General features: G+C 51.3%; 1 protein-coding gene across 1 annotated transcript in view; it reads left to right on the top strand.

The window, feature by feature from the left end:
- ADAM22 (ADAM metallopeptidase domain 22) overlaps positions 1-19,762 on the top strand; it is a 75,999-nt gene that overhangs the window by 30,646 nt on the left and 25,591 nt on the right. The window contains exons 6-17 of the mRNA XM_054385087.1: positions 3,383-3,446; positions 5,051-5,120; positions 6,543-6,613; positions 7,490-7,564; positions 8,407-8,478; positions 10,366-10,532; positions 12,235-12,319; positions 13,032-13,122; positions 14,200-14,251; positions 16,009-16,108; positions 17,566-17,637; positions 18,548-18,640. Coding sequence (XP_054241062.1) covers positions 3,383-3,446; positions 5,051-5,120; positions 6,543-6,613; positions 7,490-7,564; positions 8,407-8,478; positions 10,366-10,532; positions 12,235-12,319; positions 13,032-13,122; positions 14,200-14,251; positions 16,009-16,108; positions 17,566-17,637; positions 18,548-18,640 — 1,012 coding nt within the window. The remainder of the gene's footprint in view (positions 1-3,382; positions 3,447-5,050; positions 5,121-6,542; positions 6,614-7,489; positions 7,565-8,406; positions 8,479-10,365; positions 10,533-12,234; positions 12,320-13,031; positions 13,123-14,199; positions 14,252-16,008; positions 16,109-17,565; positions 17,638-18,547; positions 18,641-19,762) is intronic.

Raw genomic sequence — 19,762 nt, 5'->3', positions numbered from 1 at the left:
CCTTTCTTTTTGCCTTTTTTTTTCATTTCTTTTTACCTTTTTTCTTTCCTTTTTCCTTTCTTTTGTTTTCTTTCTTTTCCTCTCCCCTTTTCTTCTCCCTTATTCCCTCTCTCCTTGTGCCCTTTCTCCTTTGCCAGGTATTTGTTTAAGATCATTTGTTATAGAGATAGAAGAATAAACATAGCTGGAACACCATCATGAAAGCAATTGCCCTGGACCATTTGGAAATGGGATCTTTCCTGGTTGCAGCAATGATGGATTTTCTCTCTTGTGCAAAGGAGAGGCTCACTTTAGGGTTTCTCCTGCCCTATCCCTTTTCTTCACAGAATTGCTGGCCAAGAGCTGTGTACATGGGATAAAATATCTGCCTTAATGAAATCTTGAAGGATATTAAATTGTGCAAGAACAGATTTTGTTTAAAGTACCTCACTTCAGTGATAATGTAACTGAAGTGTCTGTCAGCATGAGGAGAAAGAGGATTCTGCCCCTCTGCTCTGCTGAGACCCCACCTGGAATCTTGCATCCAGCTCTGAAGCCCCCAGAGCAAATACATGGAAATGTTGGAGCAGGTCCAGAGGAGGCCACCAAGATGATCAGAGGGCTGCAGAACCTCCGCTATGGGGACAGGCTGGGAGAGTTGGGGCTGTTCAGCCTGGAGAAGAGAAGGTTGCAGGGAGACTGTAGAGAAGCCTTCCAGTACCTGAAGAAGCTACAGGAGAGCTGGGGAGGGACTTTGACAAGGGCTGGAGTGACAGGACAAGGGGCAATATCTTTGAACTGGAAGAGGGGAGATTGAGACTGGAGATGAGGAAGAAATTCTTGACAGTGAGGGTGGGGAGACACTGAGCTAAAGGGAATGTTCTGGACCTTGCTGTCTGTCTCCAGCCCTTCCATGGGGTGGGCCCCAGCCATGCAAGGCTGCACACTGAAGTAGTGTCTGTCTTTAATAAGGGTCTGTTCTTTGTCTGGCAGAGGGGTGATGCATGCAGGAGACTCCTCACCCTTGCACTGGTCTGGTACCCAGCTGTGCTGCTCTGCTCTGATCAAGGTTGAGCAGCTCCAGAAACCTGAGCCCAGTCTCAGTGGGCAGTGAGGCCTAAAAATAGCAACTTAATGCATCCTGAGCCTGTGCACAGCTTTCACCAGCACTCAGCCATCAGGGCTCAGCCCCTGCTGGCTCCCAGGGGAGAAATCAGGGAGGAAGGAGAGGCTGCAGATGTCCCTTCCTGCCCTGCTGCTGAGGCTTTGTTCTTCAGACTGCTCCTCCTGCTGCTCTGTCCTCTTCAGCTGCCTGCTGTTCAGACTGGTCCCTTCCAACACAGTTAGGTGATGAAAGAGGAATTTTTTTTTCCTGTGTGGTTCAGCTGTCTATTGAGAAATGCCTGGAATTTCCTTTTTCTGGCACAACAAAATTCCAAGAGTTCCCCTTCACATGGAATGGTTTGGGTTGGAAAAGTCCTCTGAGGTCATGGAGTGCAACTGTGGATGCGGTAGAAAGCTTGCTAGAGCAGCAGCATCCAGTCTGAGAAAACACTCACAGAGTGGTGGGGTTGGAAGGGACCTCTGGAGATCACCCAGTCCAACCCCCCTGCCAAGGCAGGGTCACCCAGGGCAGGTCACACAGCTCCAGGGCTCCAGCACCCTTAAATTAAAGAAGTTCCTCCTCATGTGTAGATGGAGGCTTGGAGGAGAGGAGAGTGAGGGGGAATCCTCCAAATGCTTGCAAATATCTGAGGGGTTGGGTGTCAGGGAGAGGGGCCAGACTCTTCTCAGTGGTGCCCAGGGACAGGACACAACAGGCAAGAGCCACAAACAGGTCCATCAGAAGTTCATCTGAACATGAGGAGGAACTTCTGTAATGTAAGGGTGCTGGAGCCCTGGAGCAGGCTGCTCAGAGAGGTGGTGGAGTCCCCATTTCTGGAGACATTCCAAACCCACCTGAATGTGCTCCTGTGTGACCTTCTCTGGGTGGCCCTACTCTGGCAGGGGGTTGGACTGGGTGATCTCCAGAGGTCTCTTCCAGCCTCTACCATTCTGTGACCCTGTGAGCACAGTTTGTGAGTTCCCAGAGGACACTGAGTGCAGCCTCCACTGGTTGCTGGGCTGTGAAGAAGCTGTGGCCAGGCAGGACCTGAGCCTCCCAGCAGCACCCACAGCTCCCAGGCTGGGCCAGGACTTTGCTGCCTGCTGCTGGTGGAGACCAAAGGTGCTGGGTCTGCTGGAAGTGGGACTGTCAGGACCACACTCTGTTTGTTTGGAGAGAAGGGCTGATGACACCTGGAGATCAGGGACAATGTCCTCACTGCAAGAGTGGTCAGAGACTGGAACAGGCTGCCCAGGGAGGTGGTGGAGTCCCCATCCCTGGTGGTGTTCCAGAAATGTGTGGCCATGGCACTCGGGGCCATGGTTTAGTGGCCATGGTGGTGTTGGGTTGCTGGTTGGACTGGATGATCTTGGAGGGCTTTTCTAACCCAAACAATTCTCTGGTTCTACAAAACACAGGGTTTGAAGAGTGTAGCTGATCAAAGTGCAGGGTCTGGAAGTGTTCTGCTGTTGCTTGCTCTCCAACAGATCTGTGATTATTACCTGGAATATTATCAACCAGTAATCTGTGATAATTAGCCTTTAGTACCTAGAAAGGTTGGACCAGGTGATCCTTGGGGTCCTTCAAAGCTGGCACCCTAAGATTCTGTGTGTGTGATTTGTTCACAGAGCACAGGAGTGCTGAGATGGGTTGATGGCTTTGAGTGGGAAAGGCTCATACATTCATGGAATGGTTTGGGTTGGAAGGGACCTTCAAGATCATCCAGTCCCAACCCCCTGCCATGGGCAGGGACACCTCCCACCAGCCCAGCTTGCTCAAGGCCTCATCCAACCTGACCTTGAACACCTCCAGGGAGGGGGTATCCACAACCTCCCTGGGCAACCTGTTCCAGTGTCTCCCCACCCTCACTGTCAAGAATTTCTTCCTCATTTGCAGCCTAAATTTGCCCTCCTCAAGCTTCAGACAGAGCTGTAGGTCAGCCAGGACTTGATGTTGTCCCTTGAGTGGCCTGCTGAGAGCTCAGTGCTCCTGGCTGCAGCCATCAGAGGAGATACTGCTGGCTGCTGGTTCTTGGTCTGCAGCCTGTGCTGGAGCAGAGCTGCAGTTCATGGGGAGGAAGCTTTGCCTGATGCAGGGCCATGGTGGTGCTGGGTTGATGGTTGCACTGGGTGATCTTGGAGGTCTTTCGCAACCCAAACAACTCTCTGGTTCTGTGAAGAGCTGTACAGTCTCTGACACCATTTTTAGCTGCTGCCTTTTCTAAATCTGTGCATTTTCAACACACAGGAACTTGTAGGTTTGGGTACTAACTCTGTCTGCATCTCCTGCTCTTGACAGTGGGATGTTCTTTGATGGAAACCACACCTACCTGATTGAGCCTGATGAGAACTACACGTCAGATGTGAGTATTGCTCAGTATCGCTGCTGGGGGGGTCGAGGGGTACAGAGACATCCACGTGAGCTGGCAGCCCACACAAACCCTCTCCTGGGCTGCATCCAAAGCAGGGAGAGCAGCAGGACAGGGAGGGGATTCTGCCCCTCTGCTCTGCTCAGGCCCCAGCTGCAGTACTGCCTCCAGTTTGGGGAACTCAGCACAAGAAGGACATGGAGCTGCTGGAGAGGGTCCAGAGGAGGCCACAAAGATGATCAGAGGGCTGCAGAACCTCCCCTGTGGGCACAGGCTGGGAGAGTTGAGGCTGTTCAGCCTGGAGAAGAGAAGGGACTTTTGACAAGGGCTGGTATTGACAGGATGAAGGGCAATGGTTTTGAGCTGGGAGAGGGCAGACTGAGACTGGCTATGAGGAAGAAATTCTTGACGGTGAGCTGGGGAGACACTGGCTTCCTGGGGGGGTGGGGATGCTCCCCCTGGAGGTGTTCAAGGCCGGGTTGGGTGAGGCCTTGAGCAAGCTGGGCTGGTGGGAGGTGTCCCTGCCCATGGCAGGGGGTTGGAACTGGATCATCTTGAAGGTCCCTTCCAACCCAAATTATTCTGTGAAGCTATGAATCCATAGGTACAGGGTTGGCACAAGGCTCTAGGACCAGAGGCTCATCTCCTATTCCCAACTTGTTTACCTCATGTCTCAGACTCCACCATCACAGACAAGAGCAGACCTCCAAACCTTAGGCAGCATATGTGTGTGTATAGCTGTCCTTGTAACACCTGGGTGTAGGACAGTGTAGCACCAGAGGGTGATGAAGTTCCTTAGGAGCAGGAGGAGAAGCCTGTGAGTGTCCTGTCCCCTTCTCTGGCCCTTTATGCTCTCGATTTATTCATAGCTTCAAAGATTGCATTGGGCTGGAAGGGATCCTTAAAACTCATCTTGTCCAACGCCCTGCACTCAGCAGGGTCACCTCCACAGGCTGCCCAGGGCCACAGCAAGTCTGATCTTGAACATCTTTAGGAATGGGACCTCCACCACATCCCTGGGCAACCTGTCCCAGTGTCTCACCACCCTCACTGTGCAGAACTTCCTCCTGATGTTCAACCTAAATCTGCCCTGCTCCAGTGTCTCACCACCCTCACTGTGCAGAACTTCCTCCTGATGTCCAACCTAAATCTGCCCTGCTCCAGTTTCAAACCACTGCCCCTCGTCCTATCCCCACAGGCCCTTCTGAAGAGTCCTTTGTTACATCCCTCTCCTCCTGGTTCTGCCTCCACTCCAGCTCAGCACTCCTGTGTCTCTCCCCGGTGCTCTGGGCAGCTCTCCAGCCTAGCTGTAGGTGTGCTCAGCCCCTTCAGCGGAGCCTCCTCACCTCTTCCTGATGAAAGGGGATTAAGGGTGGTGTTAAGGATCACATCACAGCTGGGGAGGGGAGGGGAGTGTAGGGTGATGGTGCCTTGCACCTACCTGGTGACCTGTGTAAATGCTGGGTGAGAAGGAGCTTTGGAATTGTGAAGTGCTCCTGAGCTGGGTTTGGCTGGTGGGATTTAAAGAACTGCTGTGGAATCACTAATTATTAAATGGTCTGCTCCTGAGCTTTGAGTGCAATTCTTTCCTCTTTCAGGATGACTCCCATTTCCACTCTGTCTACAAGTCCAAGCTGTTTGAGATACCCTCAGATGACTTGCCATCTGGTATGACACATTCATACTCCTGTCTTAGCCGTGGATTGACTTGGTTTAGTCTAATGCCTGATTTGTTGAATCCCCATCCCTGGAGGTGTTTCCCAGAGGCAGAGATGTGGTGCTGAGGGCCATGGCTTAGCCCCAGCCTTAGCAGAGTTAGAGAATGGTTGGGCTGGATGAGCTTAAAGTTCTTCTCCAACCCTAACCATTCTATGATTCTCTAAGTCTCAAGACCTCTCTGCTTCTATCTTGTGGTTCTGCTTCCTTTATTGTGTGCCCCTTCCAGTGAGCAGCCAAGAACAGATTTGGTGAAAGGGGTTTGGCCCACGAATAAATCTCTTGGTGCTTATGATTAGAGGTGTGAGAAGATGAAGAAGACCCAGAGGAATTAGCAGGGAAGAACCCTGTGTGGAGAATGAGCTTTGCCAGAATTTCCTCAGGGTTCTCCCAACTGCAGGATCTTTGGCTTTGTGACTGTAATCTCCTTAGAGAATTAATTCTGCCCTCCCTGCTCTGCTAATGAATTTAGGAAGCTGTTGGGAAAGCTCTCCTGGCTGCTGCCTCTGAGTCACTCCATGGAAGTCCTGTGCTAAGAATACCCCAGGCCCAGTGTGGGTCAGGTGTTGGTGTAGAACATCTGTGATGCCTTCTGAAGCCTGACACCCCCAGATCAGCTGTCTCAGCAGAGCCAGATGATCACCAGAAGGGTTTCTAATGAGAACCCAATTCCTGGGAAGCATCCCACGTGGCCTCCTTTCTAGCTGGAGGTGTGCAGCAATGAGTTGTTGCCACAGCTGATGTGTGGAGGAAGGTCCTGCTGCTGTCATGTGGCAGCAGGGGCACTGATGGGCCACACTGCCCCCCTCTACTCTGCTAAGACTACACCTGCAGTCCTGTGTCCAGCTCTGGAGCCCCCAACACATGGACATGGAACTTTGAGAGCAGGGCCGGAGAAGGCCACCAAGATGATCAGAGGGCTGGAGAACCTTTCTTATGGATACAGGGTGAGAGAGTTGGGGTTGTTCAGCCTGGAGAAGAGAAGGCTCCAGGGACACCTCAGAGCAGCCTGCCAGGATTTGAAGGGGGCTACAGGAGAGCTGGGGAGTTGACAAAGGCTTGGAGTGGCAGGATGAGGGGTGATGGCTTCAGACTGGAAGGAGCTTGATTGAGATGAGCCATGGAGGAAGCAATTCTTGCCCATGAGGGTGGTGAGGCACTGGGACAGGTTGTCCAAAGAAGCTGTGAAGGCTTCAAGCTTGGCAGTGTTGAAAGGTCAGGTTGGCTGGGGCCTTGAGCAGCCTGGTTTAGTGGGAGGTGTCCCTGCCCATGGTGGGGGTGAGGTTAGAACTAGATGATCCCGAAGGTCCCTTCCAACCCCAAGCAGTCTTTGATGTTCTTGTCACCTTCCCTGTGTTTGTGTTTTCTGCTCAGAGTTCTGGCACATGAACACCACAGCACAGGAGTTTATTGCAAAGCCAAGGCACAAACGAAGGAAAAGGCAGGTATGTGCCAAGCTGCTGGCTTGGGAGTCACTAAGGGCCACTAAGGATGCTTTGTGCTTGCTCCATTCATTTGTCCAGGTGGACAAAGCATTCACTCACCATTCACTCACCCTCTCTGGAGTATGCTCCCTCCCTGGAGATGTTGAAGGCCAGGTTGGATGAGGCCTGGATCAAGCTGAGCTGGTGGGAGATGTCCCTGCCCATGGCAGGGGGTTGGAACTGGATGATCTTGAAGGTCCTTTCCACCCCAAGCTATTCTGTGTATCTGTGACCCAACACAGGTTCTCAGAAGCAAAAGAGAAGTGAGAATGATGTTGGGGAAGTTTCAGAAGTCCTTCTGGAGGGTCTCCCTTTGCAGCAGGTGGTTTGCTACCTCTCTGCCATCTTGCCATTATTCTGTGTTTCGGAATGATGTGAGAAGTCTCCTGGAAGCCCCAGAAAGAGCAGGACACAGCCATAAATCCTTCTAAATGCTTGTGGTGGGAACCTGTCAGTGTGAGGCTGAAGAACAGAATGGTCACAAAGATTTTTCCTGAGGAATACAGGAGGAGACCTTTTCTCCCTGGAACAGACCCAAAGTTTGGGGCCATTTTTAGAGGTAAAGGCCCTCCTGAGGGTCTTCTTTGAAACCACCCAATCTGGGAATTAGATGTGTTGAAAGACTTGATGTTATGGCCTTCAAGGTCATGGAATTGTCCTGCTGGAGGGTAAAGAATTGTTTGAAGTGATTCAGCTAAGCACCAGAAGTTCTTTCAACATCTGAGACCAGAATTAAGACAGGAGAAAAACTGTAGGCATGAGAACTTTGGTGTCTGGAGCCATCTCCAGGTCTCAGTTCCTCTCTGTTGTACTCTGGCAGTTGTGCTCTCTCTGTAGGTCCGTCAGATCCCACGGAAGGTTGAAGAGGAGACCAAATACATTGAGTTAATGATTGTGAATGACCACCTGATGGTAAGGCTGGCACACTGCAGCAGCTTCCACTGCCCAGCAGCAGACCACCTCAACTGCTCCACAAAAGCAAACGATAAAGAGCAGGGTGGGGTCAGAAGGAAGTGAGTGTGGCCTTAAGAGCAGCGCTTGTGGCCTCCTTAACCATGGCTGAAGCTGCTTCTGAATTTTGGCAAGGGAATTTCACCAACAATTGGGTTGTTCAGCCTGGAAAAGAGGAGGCTGAGGGGAGACCTTTTGGCTCTCTACAGCTTCCTGAGAGGAAGCTGCAGCCAGGTAGGAGTTGGTCTCTTCTTCCCTGGAACAAGTGACAGGAAGAGAGGAAATGGCCTCAAGTTGCACCAGAAGAGGTTTAGGTTAGAAATTAGAAGAAACTTCTTGACTGAAAAGGTTCTCAAGGTCTGGCACAGGCTGCCCAGGGAGGTGGTAGAGGAAAGGCTGAGAGCCCTGGGGCTGTTAAGCTGGAGAAGAGCAGCCTGAGAAGGGATCTGATCAATGCTGATCAGTATCTGAAGAGTGGGGGGCAAAAAGAAAGGGCCAGGCTCTTTTCAGTGGTGTCCTGTGACAGGACAAGGGGCAATGGACACAAACTGGAACCCAGGAGGTTCCACCTCAACATGAGGAAAAACTTCTTTGGTGTGAGGGTGCTGGAAGCCTGGAGCAGGCTGCCCAGAGAGGTTGTGGAGTCTCCTTCTCTGGAGACTCTCAAGCCCCATCTGGATGTGTTCCTGGGTGACCCTGTCCTGGCAGGGGGGTTGGGTTGGCTGATCTCCAGAGGTCCCTTTGTAGCCCCAGCACCCTGTGCCCATGCTGTGTGTGTCAGTCCCCTGTGTGTGTGTTTGCAGTGTAAGAAGCACCGCCTGTCAGTTGGCCACACCAACAGCTACGCCAAGTCAGTGGTGAACATGGCAGACCTGGTGAGTACTCCTCAGCTGGGGGCTTCTCTGCCTGGGAGCTTGGCCTGTGGTTCTCCTGCTGGGACATGCAGGGGCTCTCAGGTCAGGGCATTCTGCAGAAGGACACAGTTTGCTTAATCTGATCAGTGCTGATCAATACTGCAAGGGTGGGTGGCAGCAGGATGGGACCAGGCTTTGCTCAGCGGTGCCCAGGGACAGGACAAGGGGCAAGGGGCACAAACTGGAACATCAGAAGCTCATGTAAATGTGAGCAGGAACTTCTGTAATTTAAGGGTGACAGAGCCCTAGAGCAAGTTGCCCAGGTTTGATTTTTCTGTATGTTGGGGGTTTTCTGTGTCTGTTGGGTTTAAGGTTTGATTTTCTCTGTGTGTGTTGGGGGGTTTTCTGGTGTTTGTTGAGTTTGTGTGGTTTTGTTGGGTTTTAGGGTAGTATTTGTGTTTGTTTGGTCTGTGTTTGTTGGTATTTAGGGTGGTATTTGAGTGTGTTTGGTTGGTTTCTGTGTGTTTGTTGGGGTTTAGGGTGGTATTTGAGTGTGTTTGGTTGGTTTCTGTGTGTTTGTTGGGGTTTAGGGTGGTATTTGAGTGTGTTTGTTTGGTTTCTGTGTGTTTGTTGGGTTTTAGGGTGGTATTTGAGTGTGTTTGGTTTCTGTGTGTTTGTTGGGGTTTAGGGTGGTATTTGAGTGTGTTTGGTTGGTTTCTGTGTGTTTGTTGGATTTTAGGGTGGTATTTGAGTGTGTTTGTTTGGTATTTGTGTGTTTGTTGGATTTTAGGGTGGTATTTGAGTGTGTTTGTTTGTGTGTTTTTGTAGTGTTTTGTGTGTTGTTTGGTTTGTGTATTTGGGTTTGGTGTTTGAGTGTTTGTTTGTTTCTGTGTATTTGTTGGGGTTTAGGGTGGTATTTGAGTGTGTTTGTTTTGGTTTCTGTGTATTTGTTGGGTTTAGGGTGGTATTTGAGTGTGTTTGGTTGGTTTCTGTGTATTTGTTGGGGTTTAGAGTGGTATTTGAGTGTGTTTGTTTGGTTTCTGTGTATTTGTTGGGGTTTAGGGTGGTATTTGAGTGTGTTTGTTTGGTTTCTGTGTATTTGTTGGGGTTTAGGGTGGTATTTGAGTGTGTTTGGTTGGTTTCTGTGTATTTGTTGGGGTTTAGAGTGGTATTTGAGTGTGTTTGTTTGGTTTCTGTGTATTTGTTGGGGTTTAGGGTGGTATTTGAGTGTGTTTGTTTGGTTTCTGTGTGTTTGTTGGGTTTTAGGGTGGTATTTGAGTGTGTTTGTTTGGTTTCTGTGTATTTGTTGGGTTTTAGGGTGGTATTTGAGTGTGTTTGTTTGGTTTCTGTGTGTTTGTTGGGGTTTAGGGTGGTATTTGAGTGTGTTTGTTGGTTTTGTGTATTTGTTGGGGTTTAGGGTGGTATTTGTGTGTGTTTGTTTTGTGTTTGTTGTTTGGTGTTTGATGTGTTTGTTTGTTTTGTGTGTTGTGTTTGGGTGTATGTGTTGTTTGGTTTGTTTTTGTTGGTTTGTGTATTTGTGTGTGTGTTGGTTTTGTGTTGTTGGGTTTGGTGTATTGTGTGTTGTTTGGTTTTGTGTGTTTGTTGGGTTTAGGGTGGTATTTGAGTGTGTGTGTTTGGTTTCTGTGTGTTTGTTGGGGTTTAGGGTGGTATTTGAGTGTGTGTGTTTGGTTTCTGTGTGTTTGTTGGGGTTTAGGGTGGTATTTGTGTGTGTTGGGTTTTTGTGTGTGTTTGTTGGTTTGAAGGGAGACAAAGTCACCTGGGAGCACCCACAGCATGGCAGAAGCAGCTCAATGTTTGTGTATCAATGCCAAGCTGCTGCTGACAGGGGTAAGCCTCACCTTGCCTCTGCCTGACAGGATCTGTTTCTTCGCTCTGTTAATACCCCAGATATACAAAGAACAGCTTAACACCAGGATCGTCTTGGTTGCCATGGAAACCTGGGCTACTGACAACAAGTTCACCATATCTGAAAACCCCTTGGTGACCCTGCGGGAGTTCATGAAGTACAGGAGGGATTTCATCCGGGAGAAGAGCGACGCCGTGCACCTCTTCTCGTACGTAACCTCCTGGGGGGTCCTTACTGGGCTGGGGCCTTCTCTGTCTTTCCTTGCTCCCCACATCATCTGCTTTCTGGTGCCTGTGTAGTCTCTTTGCAGTAACTCAGCAAAGAGAGTTTCTGCTGGGGAGGTGAGGCAGAGGGAATGCACAGAGCGGCTGCCAGCACGGCTGGGGGTGTGAATGCGCTAAACCCACGCTGCAAGGGGTGTGCAGCTTGGTTGTCCTCTGCAGTGACCTGCTCTGCAGGCACCCTGCCTGCAAGGTCAGGCATGACTCCCCCTCACGGGGTGGCAGCAGAGCATGGACAGCCCTGTTGTGCAGTGGTCTAGTGGAAGGTGTGTTGCTGCCCATGGCAGCAGGGTTGGAGCTAGATGATGTCCCTTCCAACCCAACCCATTCTGTGAATCTCTGACCACTGGCTTTGAAATCAGTGAGGTGTCCTGCTTTGCTTTGCTGAGTGACCTGCATGCTGCAGGGCTCCTGCAGTGGTTTAGATCTTCAGCAGAGTTTGCTCTTCAGAGAGAAGTGTGCTCTAAGAAGAAGCAGCTGAGAGGAATGCTGCTTTCTTCTCCACATCTTCATTGCTTTCAAACTGGAGTGATGAAACACACCTACAAAACACAGAAGAGAGCTTTCTGCCTCTCTAGGAATCTTTGTCTCTCTCTAGACTGATTATGTATCTCTCTATCTCTCTGCTGACTGTTGTAGGACCCCATATGAGTAAACTTGACCTAAACACCTCACTTTCCCATGGCCCTGGTAGGGTGCCAGGATACCCAACCCAGCACCCACTCTCTCAGAGCTTTGGCATGTGCCTCATCACTGTCTCTGTCTGCTGAGAGGAGAGCTGGGGAGGCCTGCAAGCACCACCTGCAGCTCTTGCTGCCTCTGTGGTCATTTCTTCATCTGCAAAGTGAGAATCAGGCTCTCTGATTCTTCATGTGTCTCCTCTGGGGATATTGCAAAGGGCTTTGGGGGAAGCCTTCTTCCTTTGGATGTTTGTGGATTGGCCAGGACACAAGGTGACCCTGTTTGCTTTGGGTTGGGACCCTATGTGACCACAAGACAAAGTCCAGTGCTGTCCATAGCACCACCACCACTGGTGCTGAAATCTTTGCATTCACAGATGGCTTAGCAGCTTCAGTTTCTAAAGCTATGTTTGTGAGTGAGGCATGGCCAGGCTTGGAGGTGAGGTTGGCTGGTGTGATGGGACAGTGGTTACAAAGAGAGGGCTGAGGGGAGATCCTCTGGCTGGAGACGTTCAAGATCAGACCTGCTGTGGCCCTGGGCAGCCTGATCTAGTTGGAGGTGTCCTTGCTGACTGCAGGGGGTTGGACAAGATGAGCTTTGAGGGTTCCTTCTAACCCAACAGAAGGCTGGTGAGATCCACGTGGTTTGGCAGAATAGTCTCCTTCTTATGCTCTCCTATCAGGGAGTCTGACAGGGAGGAGGGAAGGTAGTGTCCCCTTCCTGGAGATGATCTCTGATGAGAGGTTTGCCAGGGGCCATCTGGTTTTCACATTGCCTTCTCTCTTTGTTTCCCCTCTTGTTCATCGTTTGCAGCATCCTGGTGGCAGCCAGCATTTGCAAACAGCAGTTTCCCAACTGGAAACCAGAAGGAACAAAGCTGGGATGGGGAGATGCAAAGCTGCTGGAGCCAGCAGGATAAACTTCCTTGTCTTTTCCTTCTTGTGCCAGGGGAAGCCGATTCCAGAGCAGTCGGAGTGGGGTGGCCCACACTGGTGGCATCTGCTCCTTGCTGAAGGGAGGAGGAGTCAACGAGGTAGGGAGGGACACTGCTCTGAGCAGGGAGTGGTGGGGTCCTGTCTGCGTTCAGCACCACAGACCTGGGCTGCAGCACATCTGGGCTGCTTCTCTGCTGATGAGCTTAGTGCAGCTCTGTAGAAGGGATGTACCAGTGAGGAAAGTCAACTGGGGATGGAAATTCACTTCCCAGCAGCTTCTGCAATGTTCTGTCATCCCTCCTTGCTGTTACTTATCCATAGCCAGTGTTTAGTTTTCCTCACTTGTCCATTATGAGGAATGAGGAAAGCTTCCGTTGTATCTGAGATGCCTGCAGCTCTGGGGTTACCTTAGAGGAGCCTGCAGCTCTGGAGAGAGCTTGGAGCAGCCTTCCAGTACCTGAAGAGGAGAGCTGTGGAGGGACTGAGGCTGGGAATGACAGGATGAGGGGTGGTGGCTTCAGACTGGAAGAGGGGAGATTGAAACTAGAGAGGAGGAAGAAATGCTTGACAGTGAGGGTGGGGAGACACTGGAACAGGTTGCCAAGGGAGGTTGTGGATGGCCCCTCCCTGGAGGTGTTCAAGGCCAGGTTGGATGAAGCCTGGAGCAAGCTGGGCTGGTGGGAGGTGTCCCTGCCCATGGCAGGGGGTTGGAACTGGATGATCTTGAAGGTTCCTTCCAACCTAAACCATTCCATGGAATCCATGAAGCTATGAACTGATTGCTCTTCCTGCTTTGCTTTTCTCTGGCAGTTTGGAAAACCAGACCTGATGGCAGTCACCCTGGCCCAGACCCTGGCCCAAAACATTGGCATCTTCTCAGACAGAAGAAAACTTCTAAGTGGTAAGGCTGCTTGCTTTGGCACTCTGTCTCAAAATAAAAATCTCATCATCCTGTAGGTGACCCAGGTGTCTTACTCCTCTTGTTGATTTTCCAGCTCTCTTACTCTTCTTGTAGGTTACCCAGATCTCTTACTCCTCTTGTTGGTTACAAAAATCTCCTTTCTTTGCCACCCTACCGCTAGCAGCTCTCTGCTGTAACCTTGGTGTTCAGCTTCTCATTGAACCCTGTTTCACTGCAATGCTTTAGATACCCCTTGTCCTGTCAAAAGTCCCTCACCAGCTCTCCTGGAGGCTCTCTTCCAATCCCGGCAGGCTGCTCTAAGCTCTACCTGGAGCCTCCTTTTCTGCAGGCTGAACAGCTCCAACTCTCTCGGCCTGTACCCATAGGGGAGGTTCTCCAGCCCTCTGATCACCTTGGTGGCCTCCTCTGGACCTGCTCCATCAGGTCCATGTCCTTCTTGTGCTGGGGGCTCCAGAGCTGGCCCTAGCACTGCAGGTGTGGTCTCAGCAGAGCAGAGGGGCAGAATCCCTTCCCTGCCCCTGCTGCCCACACTGCTTTGGATGCAGCCCAGCACAGGGTTGGTTTCTGGGCTGCCAGCTCACATTGCTGGCTCATGGGGAGCTGCTCCTCACCCAGCACCCCCAAGTCCTTCTCCTCAGCTCTGCTCTCCATCCAGGTGAGTAATGGGGCAGCAGGAAGTGCTGACTCAGGGTTTGCAAGTGCAGGAAGCTGACACTGCAGTTTCCCCTAAGTCACAAAGTCTGGCTCAGTTTGGGTCAGAAGGGACCTCCAAAGGTCATCCAGTCCAACTGCCTGCAGTCAGCAGGTCAGAACACAAAGGAAGAGCAGAACATGTGTTCAAAGCTCAAGAGGGTGTAGGAACATCCATGGGTTTTGGAAGGAAGCTTCTCAGCATGCACTGATACGTGCAGGTGTGCAGGGAACCAGCAAATGATGCTTTTCACCTTGTGTTTAAATAAAGGCAGTTGGACCCAGGTGGGCTGTGTGGTAAGGAAAGTTTGATTTGGGGCTCACAAGACTCAGTATGTCATCATTTTAATTTGTTTTCATTGTCAGGTGAGTGTAAGTGTGAGGACACCTGGTCTGGATGCATCATGGGAGACACTGGGTAAGGCCTGTGACTGGAGGACACTGTCTGCATAGAGTCACTGAATGGTGGGGTTGTAAGGGGCCTCTGGAGATCATCCAGTCCAACCCCACTGCCAGAGCAGGGTCACCCACAGCAGGTCACATGGGAACACATCCAGCTGGGGCTTGAAAGTCTTCAGAGTAGAAGACTCCACAACCTCTGTGGACAGCTTGTGACACAGAGGAGAGGTGTGAGCCCCTTTGGGGCTTCAGCAGAATATTTTCTGTGAATCACAGAATAGTTTGGGCTGGAAGGGAGCTTCAAGATCATCCAGCCCCAACCCTCTGCCATGGGCAGGGTCACCTCCCACCAGCCCAGATTGCTCAAGGCCTCATCTAACCTGGCCTTGAACACCTCCAGGGAGGGGCAACCACAAGCTCCCTGGGCAACCTGTTCCAGTGTCTCCCCACCCTCACTGTCAAGAATTTCTTCCTCACCTCCAGTCTCAATCTCCCCTCTCCCAGCTCAAAGCCATTGCTCCTCATCCTGTCACTCCCAGCCCTTGTCAAAAGTCCCTGCCCAGTTCTCCATACTTCAGGTACTGTAAGGCTGTTCTAAGGTCCCCCTGGAACCTTCTCCAGGCTGACCAGTTTGCAGAAAGGAAGGTGTTAGGTGCATCAGATGTGCAGAGAAGCTCCTGTCATAGAAATGTGAGAAGGGAGCTAATGGGAGGGTTGTGCTGATTTAGCTCCCAGAGCTCAGGATTAGCAGCCCAGCCAGGGCACTGCAGAGAGGCAGGAGCATGCTCAGCTGCTTTGCTCCTGCCAGCTTGCTGCTGAGGTGTAGGGGCAGAGACCCATCCCCATTCTTGAGATCCTGTGGTCAGGTTTCCTAATCATGTCTCATTTCCAGTGTTCCTGCAGGAATCTTTCGTCTGTGTCTAGAGGGCAGCAATTTCATCTGAGGAGGGAATGAGCCAGCAGCAAGCTTTGTCTTCTGCAGTGTCTGCAGGAAGGAATGAACCTGTTCCTGAGAGGCTGAGGGAAGCAGGTGGTGTTTGTGAGAAGCAGTAACTGTGTCGTGAGAGTTAGACTTCAGAGCTGCATTTCAGTATCTGAAGGGGACCTACAGAAAGGGACTGTCCAGAAGGTCCTGTGGGGATAGGACGAGGGGCAATGGTTTGGAATTGGAGCAGGGCAGATTTAGGTTGGACATCAGAAGAAGTTCTGCACAGTGAGGGTGGTGAGACACTGGAACAGGTTGTCCAGGTCAAGACCCTGTCCCTGAAGACATTCAAGATCAGACTTGATGTGGCCCTGAGCAAGATGCTCTAGTGGAGGATGTCCCTGCTGTCTGCAGAGGGTTTGGACAGGATGATCTTTGGGGGTCCCTTCCAACCCAATGCAATCTGTGAAGCTGTGAATTTGAGCTTTTTGGCATGAAGGAAATTGGTGCAATGGTTTAGACCTCTCTAGAGCAGGTTCTGTCTGTGAGCTCCAGGCAGTGTGCAGTCAGATTTGAGCTATTTGGCATCAAAAAACTTGACAGAATGGTTTAGACCTCTCCCTTTCTGGGAATTTTGTGTCATTGTGCATAGTTTTGTCACCTACTTGAATGATTTACAAATCAGAGACACCAGCAGGGAGGCTAATTCTGGAGGCTGTGTTTCTGGAGTTTTGCTGAAGGATCAAAGATTATTTCTCCTCTGCTTTTAAAAGGGAAAGAAAAGAGAAAAAGCAGTTCCAAAAGCAGTGAAGAAAGGAGCCCTAAAGGAATGCTGCCTTGTCTCTCTGCAGGTATTATCTGCCAAGCAAGTTCTCCAAGTGTGACATTGAGGAGTACCATGAGTTTTTAAACAATGGAGGGGGAGCCTGCCTCTTCAATAAACCAACCAAGGTGAGCATCACCTCAGCACTCAAACCAGAGTGAAACAGAATAGAAATTATCATGTTCAGAAAAAATAACATCTGGAAAATGCCCAGGGAGGCTGTGTGTGCCCCTCCTGGAGGTGTTCAAGGCCAGGTTGGATGAGGCCTGGAGCAAGCTGGGCTGGGGAAGGTGTCCCTGCCCATGGCAGGGGGGCTGGAATTGGATGATCTTGAAGGTCTTTTCCAGCCCAACCCATTCTAGCATTCTGTGTTGATATTTCTCAATATCAAATGTCTGCATTTTAGTTCAGAGCAGTTAGGAACTGATATTTCAATACCTTTTTGATCAGTAGGTTTATGACCCACAGGCTTTAATCTAGAACCATCCTTTCTGCAAATTGTTCTGAGCATTAGAAATCCAATGTCCTGCTGAACTGATTTCACATGGTCAGAGTGGTATAGGCTGGAAGGGACCTTCAAGAGCATCCAGTTCCAACCTCCTGCCATAGGCAGGGACACCTCCCACCAGCCCAGCTTGCTCAAGGCCTCATCCAGCCTGGCCTTGAACAATTACGGACTTGGAACCTCCACAACACCTCTGGGCAACCTGTCCCAGTGCCTCACCACCCTCATGGGCAAGAATTGCTTCCTTGTGGCCCATCTCAATCCAGCTTCTTCCAGTCTGAAGCCATTACCTCTTGTCCTGTCACCCCATGCCTTAGTCCAAATTCCTTCTCCAGCTCTCCTGGAGCCCCTTCAGGTACTGGAAGGCTGCTCTAAGGTCTCCCTGGAACCATCTCTTTTCCAGGCTGAACAACCTCAACTCTCTCAGCCTGTCCCCTTAGCAGAGGTTCTCCAGCCCTCTGATCAACTTGGTGGCCTCCTGTGGACCATCTCTAAATTCAAAACTTCTTTTTCTCTTAATTCCCTGGGCAACTGAGTCATGGTTGGCTGAGACGCAGGACATAGGGTTTGGTGAGGGATTCCAAGGCTCAGCTCAGGGTTTGATTCTCTGCATGGTGCAGCCCTGCCCTGTTTGGTCTATGGCTGACAGACAGCTTGAGGCTGAGCTGTCTACACAGCTCCCCATGGGTCACCTCTGCATAGACAGCCTCAAGCCAGGGAATCACAGAATTGTTTGGACTGGAAAAGCCCTCCGAGGTCATCCAGTCCAACCAGCAACCCAACACCACCATGGCCACTAAACCATGGCCCTATGTGCCATGGCCACACATTTCTGGAACACCTCCAGGGATGGGGACTCCACCACCTCCCTGGGCAGCCTGTGCCAAGTCAGTCCATGGCTGGGTCACTTTTACAACCCCCTCCATGAGTCTCCTGCATGCACTAGATGTGACCAAAACTTGTTTAGAGCAGTGAGGCAAACAATCAACAAAGTAGTAGCTGAGAAGCCAGGTTGAGCAGAGTGTGGCAATGACTGCTCTAGGTGAGACTTGTCCCTTGATTTCTGGTTTTGCTCCACAGCTTCTTGATCCCCCAGAGTGTGGCAATGGCTTTGTGGAAGATGGAGAGGAGTGTGACTGTGGCACCATAGCGGTGAGTGCTGGGGACCTTTACCTTAGCAACTGGATTCTCCTGGCCTAGGTGCTGCCCAGCACTGCTGTGACCATTCAGTGGAGGGGGACAGGAGATGTTAAGATCCTGTGCCAAAGGATTCACCATTCTGTTTCACAAAGCACAGGCCAGCTCCTTTATTTCATCACCACATCAATTCTGAAGGGTGGTGGGAGAATCGGGAGCCAATTATGCAGAATCAAGCCTTGAAAGGTGTTAAAAAACTGAGCCCCTAGGTGGGACCATGGCTGTGGTCAGTGATCAGTGTCACTGGTGAATGGTTGGCACGGAAGGCAGACAAATTCATAAGACCATGGGATGTTAGGGGTTGGAAGGGACCTCTGAAGATCATTGAGTCCGACTCACCTGCCAGAGCAGGACTATAGCATCTAGCACAGGTCGCATAGGAACACATCCAGATGGGTCTTGAAAGTCTCCAGAGAAGGAGATTCCACAACCTCTCTGGGAAGCCTGTTCCAATGCCCTGTGACCCTCACTATGAAGGGATTCCTCCTCATGTTGAGGTGGAACCTCCTGTGCTGTAGTTTATTTCCATTACCCTTGTCCTATCACAGGGTGCAAGGGAGAAGAGCCTGTCCCCTCCCTCTTGACACCCAGTCCTCAGATATTTGTAGACATTTATCAAATCCCCTCTAAGTCTTCTCTTCTCCAGACTAAACAGCCTCAGGTCTCTCAGCCTCTCCTCACAGGGCACATCCTTCCTGCATTGCAGAGCAAAAGCAGCCTCCGGTCCCAGAGAGCTTTCTCCCTCCAGCCGCTTAAAGTCTGGTTCCAGCCCTGTGCGGGCAGCGTGCTGAGAGGAGAGGCTGTGAGAGCCCTTGGGGCTCAGCTGCTGTGGCCGGGCTGCTCTCACCAGTGTCTGTGTCCCCAGGAGTGTGCCGTGGAAGGCGGGGAATGCTGCAGCTCCTGCACGCTGACGACGGGCTCCCAGTGCAGCAATGGGCTCTGCTGCCGCAAGTGCCGGGTAAGGGCAGGCGCCGGCCCCGCGGCCGCCTCTGCCGACAGCTCCACCTGCCTGCGCCCCCCACCGCACCTCGCCTTAGCCTTGGCACCCTGCACTGCTCTTCCAGAGCTTGCCTTTGCAGACTGCCTGCAAACCGCTTTGTCTGGGGCCAGCGTGGAGTCAGAGATGCGTTGGGTGGGAAGGGATCCTCAAAGGGCATCTTGTCCAACCCCTCTGTGGGCAGCAGGGACACCTCCAGCTAGCGCAGGCTGCCCAGGGCCTCATCAAGTTTGACCTTGAATGTCTTCAGGGATGGGGCCTCAACCACATCCCTGGGCAACCTGTTCCAGTGTCTCTCCACCCTCATTGTGCAGAACTTCCTCCTGATGTCCAACCTAAATCTGCCCTGCTCCAGTTTCAAACCATTGCCCCTCACCCCATCCCCACAGGCCCTTCTGAACAACCCCTCCTCAGCCTTCCTGTAGGTCCCTTTCAGAGACTGAAATGCAGCTCTAAAGCCTCCCTGGAGCCTTCTCTTCTCTGTCTTTTAAGCTTGGAATCTTGGGGTTGTGACTGTGATTATCTGAGGCTGTGAATTAAAGCCTGCATGGCTTAGGCAAGTCTGCAGCAGGTTGAAGTTCCAGCAGGTTTGATAGCAGCCCTTGTATAACCACACTCATCTATAGCCATGTTCTTCTCCAAAACCTTGGCCTCTTGCCCTGGATGTGCTCCATGAGACTGAATGGGAAAATTGCACAACAAAGAGCTTGAGAGAAGGATGAAACCCTTCAGAACACAGCTAGCAAAGCTGTTGAAGTGCTCATCTCAAAGACCTCAACTTCAGCTGGGCCTCCATGTGGCTGCATTGACTGAAGTCCCACTGAGCAAAGGGCATCAAGCCCTCTGGAAACTGCAACCTGTTCTTCCTGCTCCATCAGTAAATAGTCAGAGAATCACAGACTTGTTTGGGTTGGAAAAGCCCTCCAAAATCATCCAGCCCAGCCATCAACCCAACACCACCATGGCCACTAAACCATGGCCCCAAGTGCCATGGCCACACAGTTCTGGAGCACCTCCAGGGATGGGGACTCTACCACCTCCCTGGGCAGCCTGTGCCAGTGCCTGGCCAGAAGGAGAAGATTT

The sequence above is a fragment of the Indicator indicator genome, chromosome 11 (genome assembly GCF_027791375.1).
Source record: "Indicator indicator isolate 239-I01 chromosome 11, UM_Iind_1.1, whole genome shotgun sequence".
Lineage (NCBI taxonomy): Eukaryota > Metazoa > Chordata > Aves > Piciformes > Indicatoridae > Indicator > Indicator indicator.
Note: the sequence above shows the minus strand (reverse complement) of the source record. Positions and strands in the feature narration are given on the sequence as shown.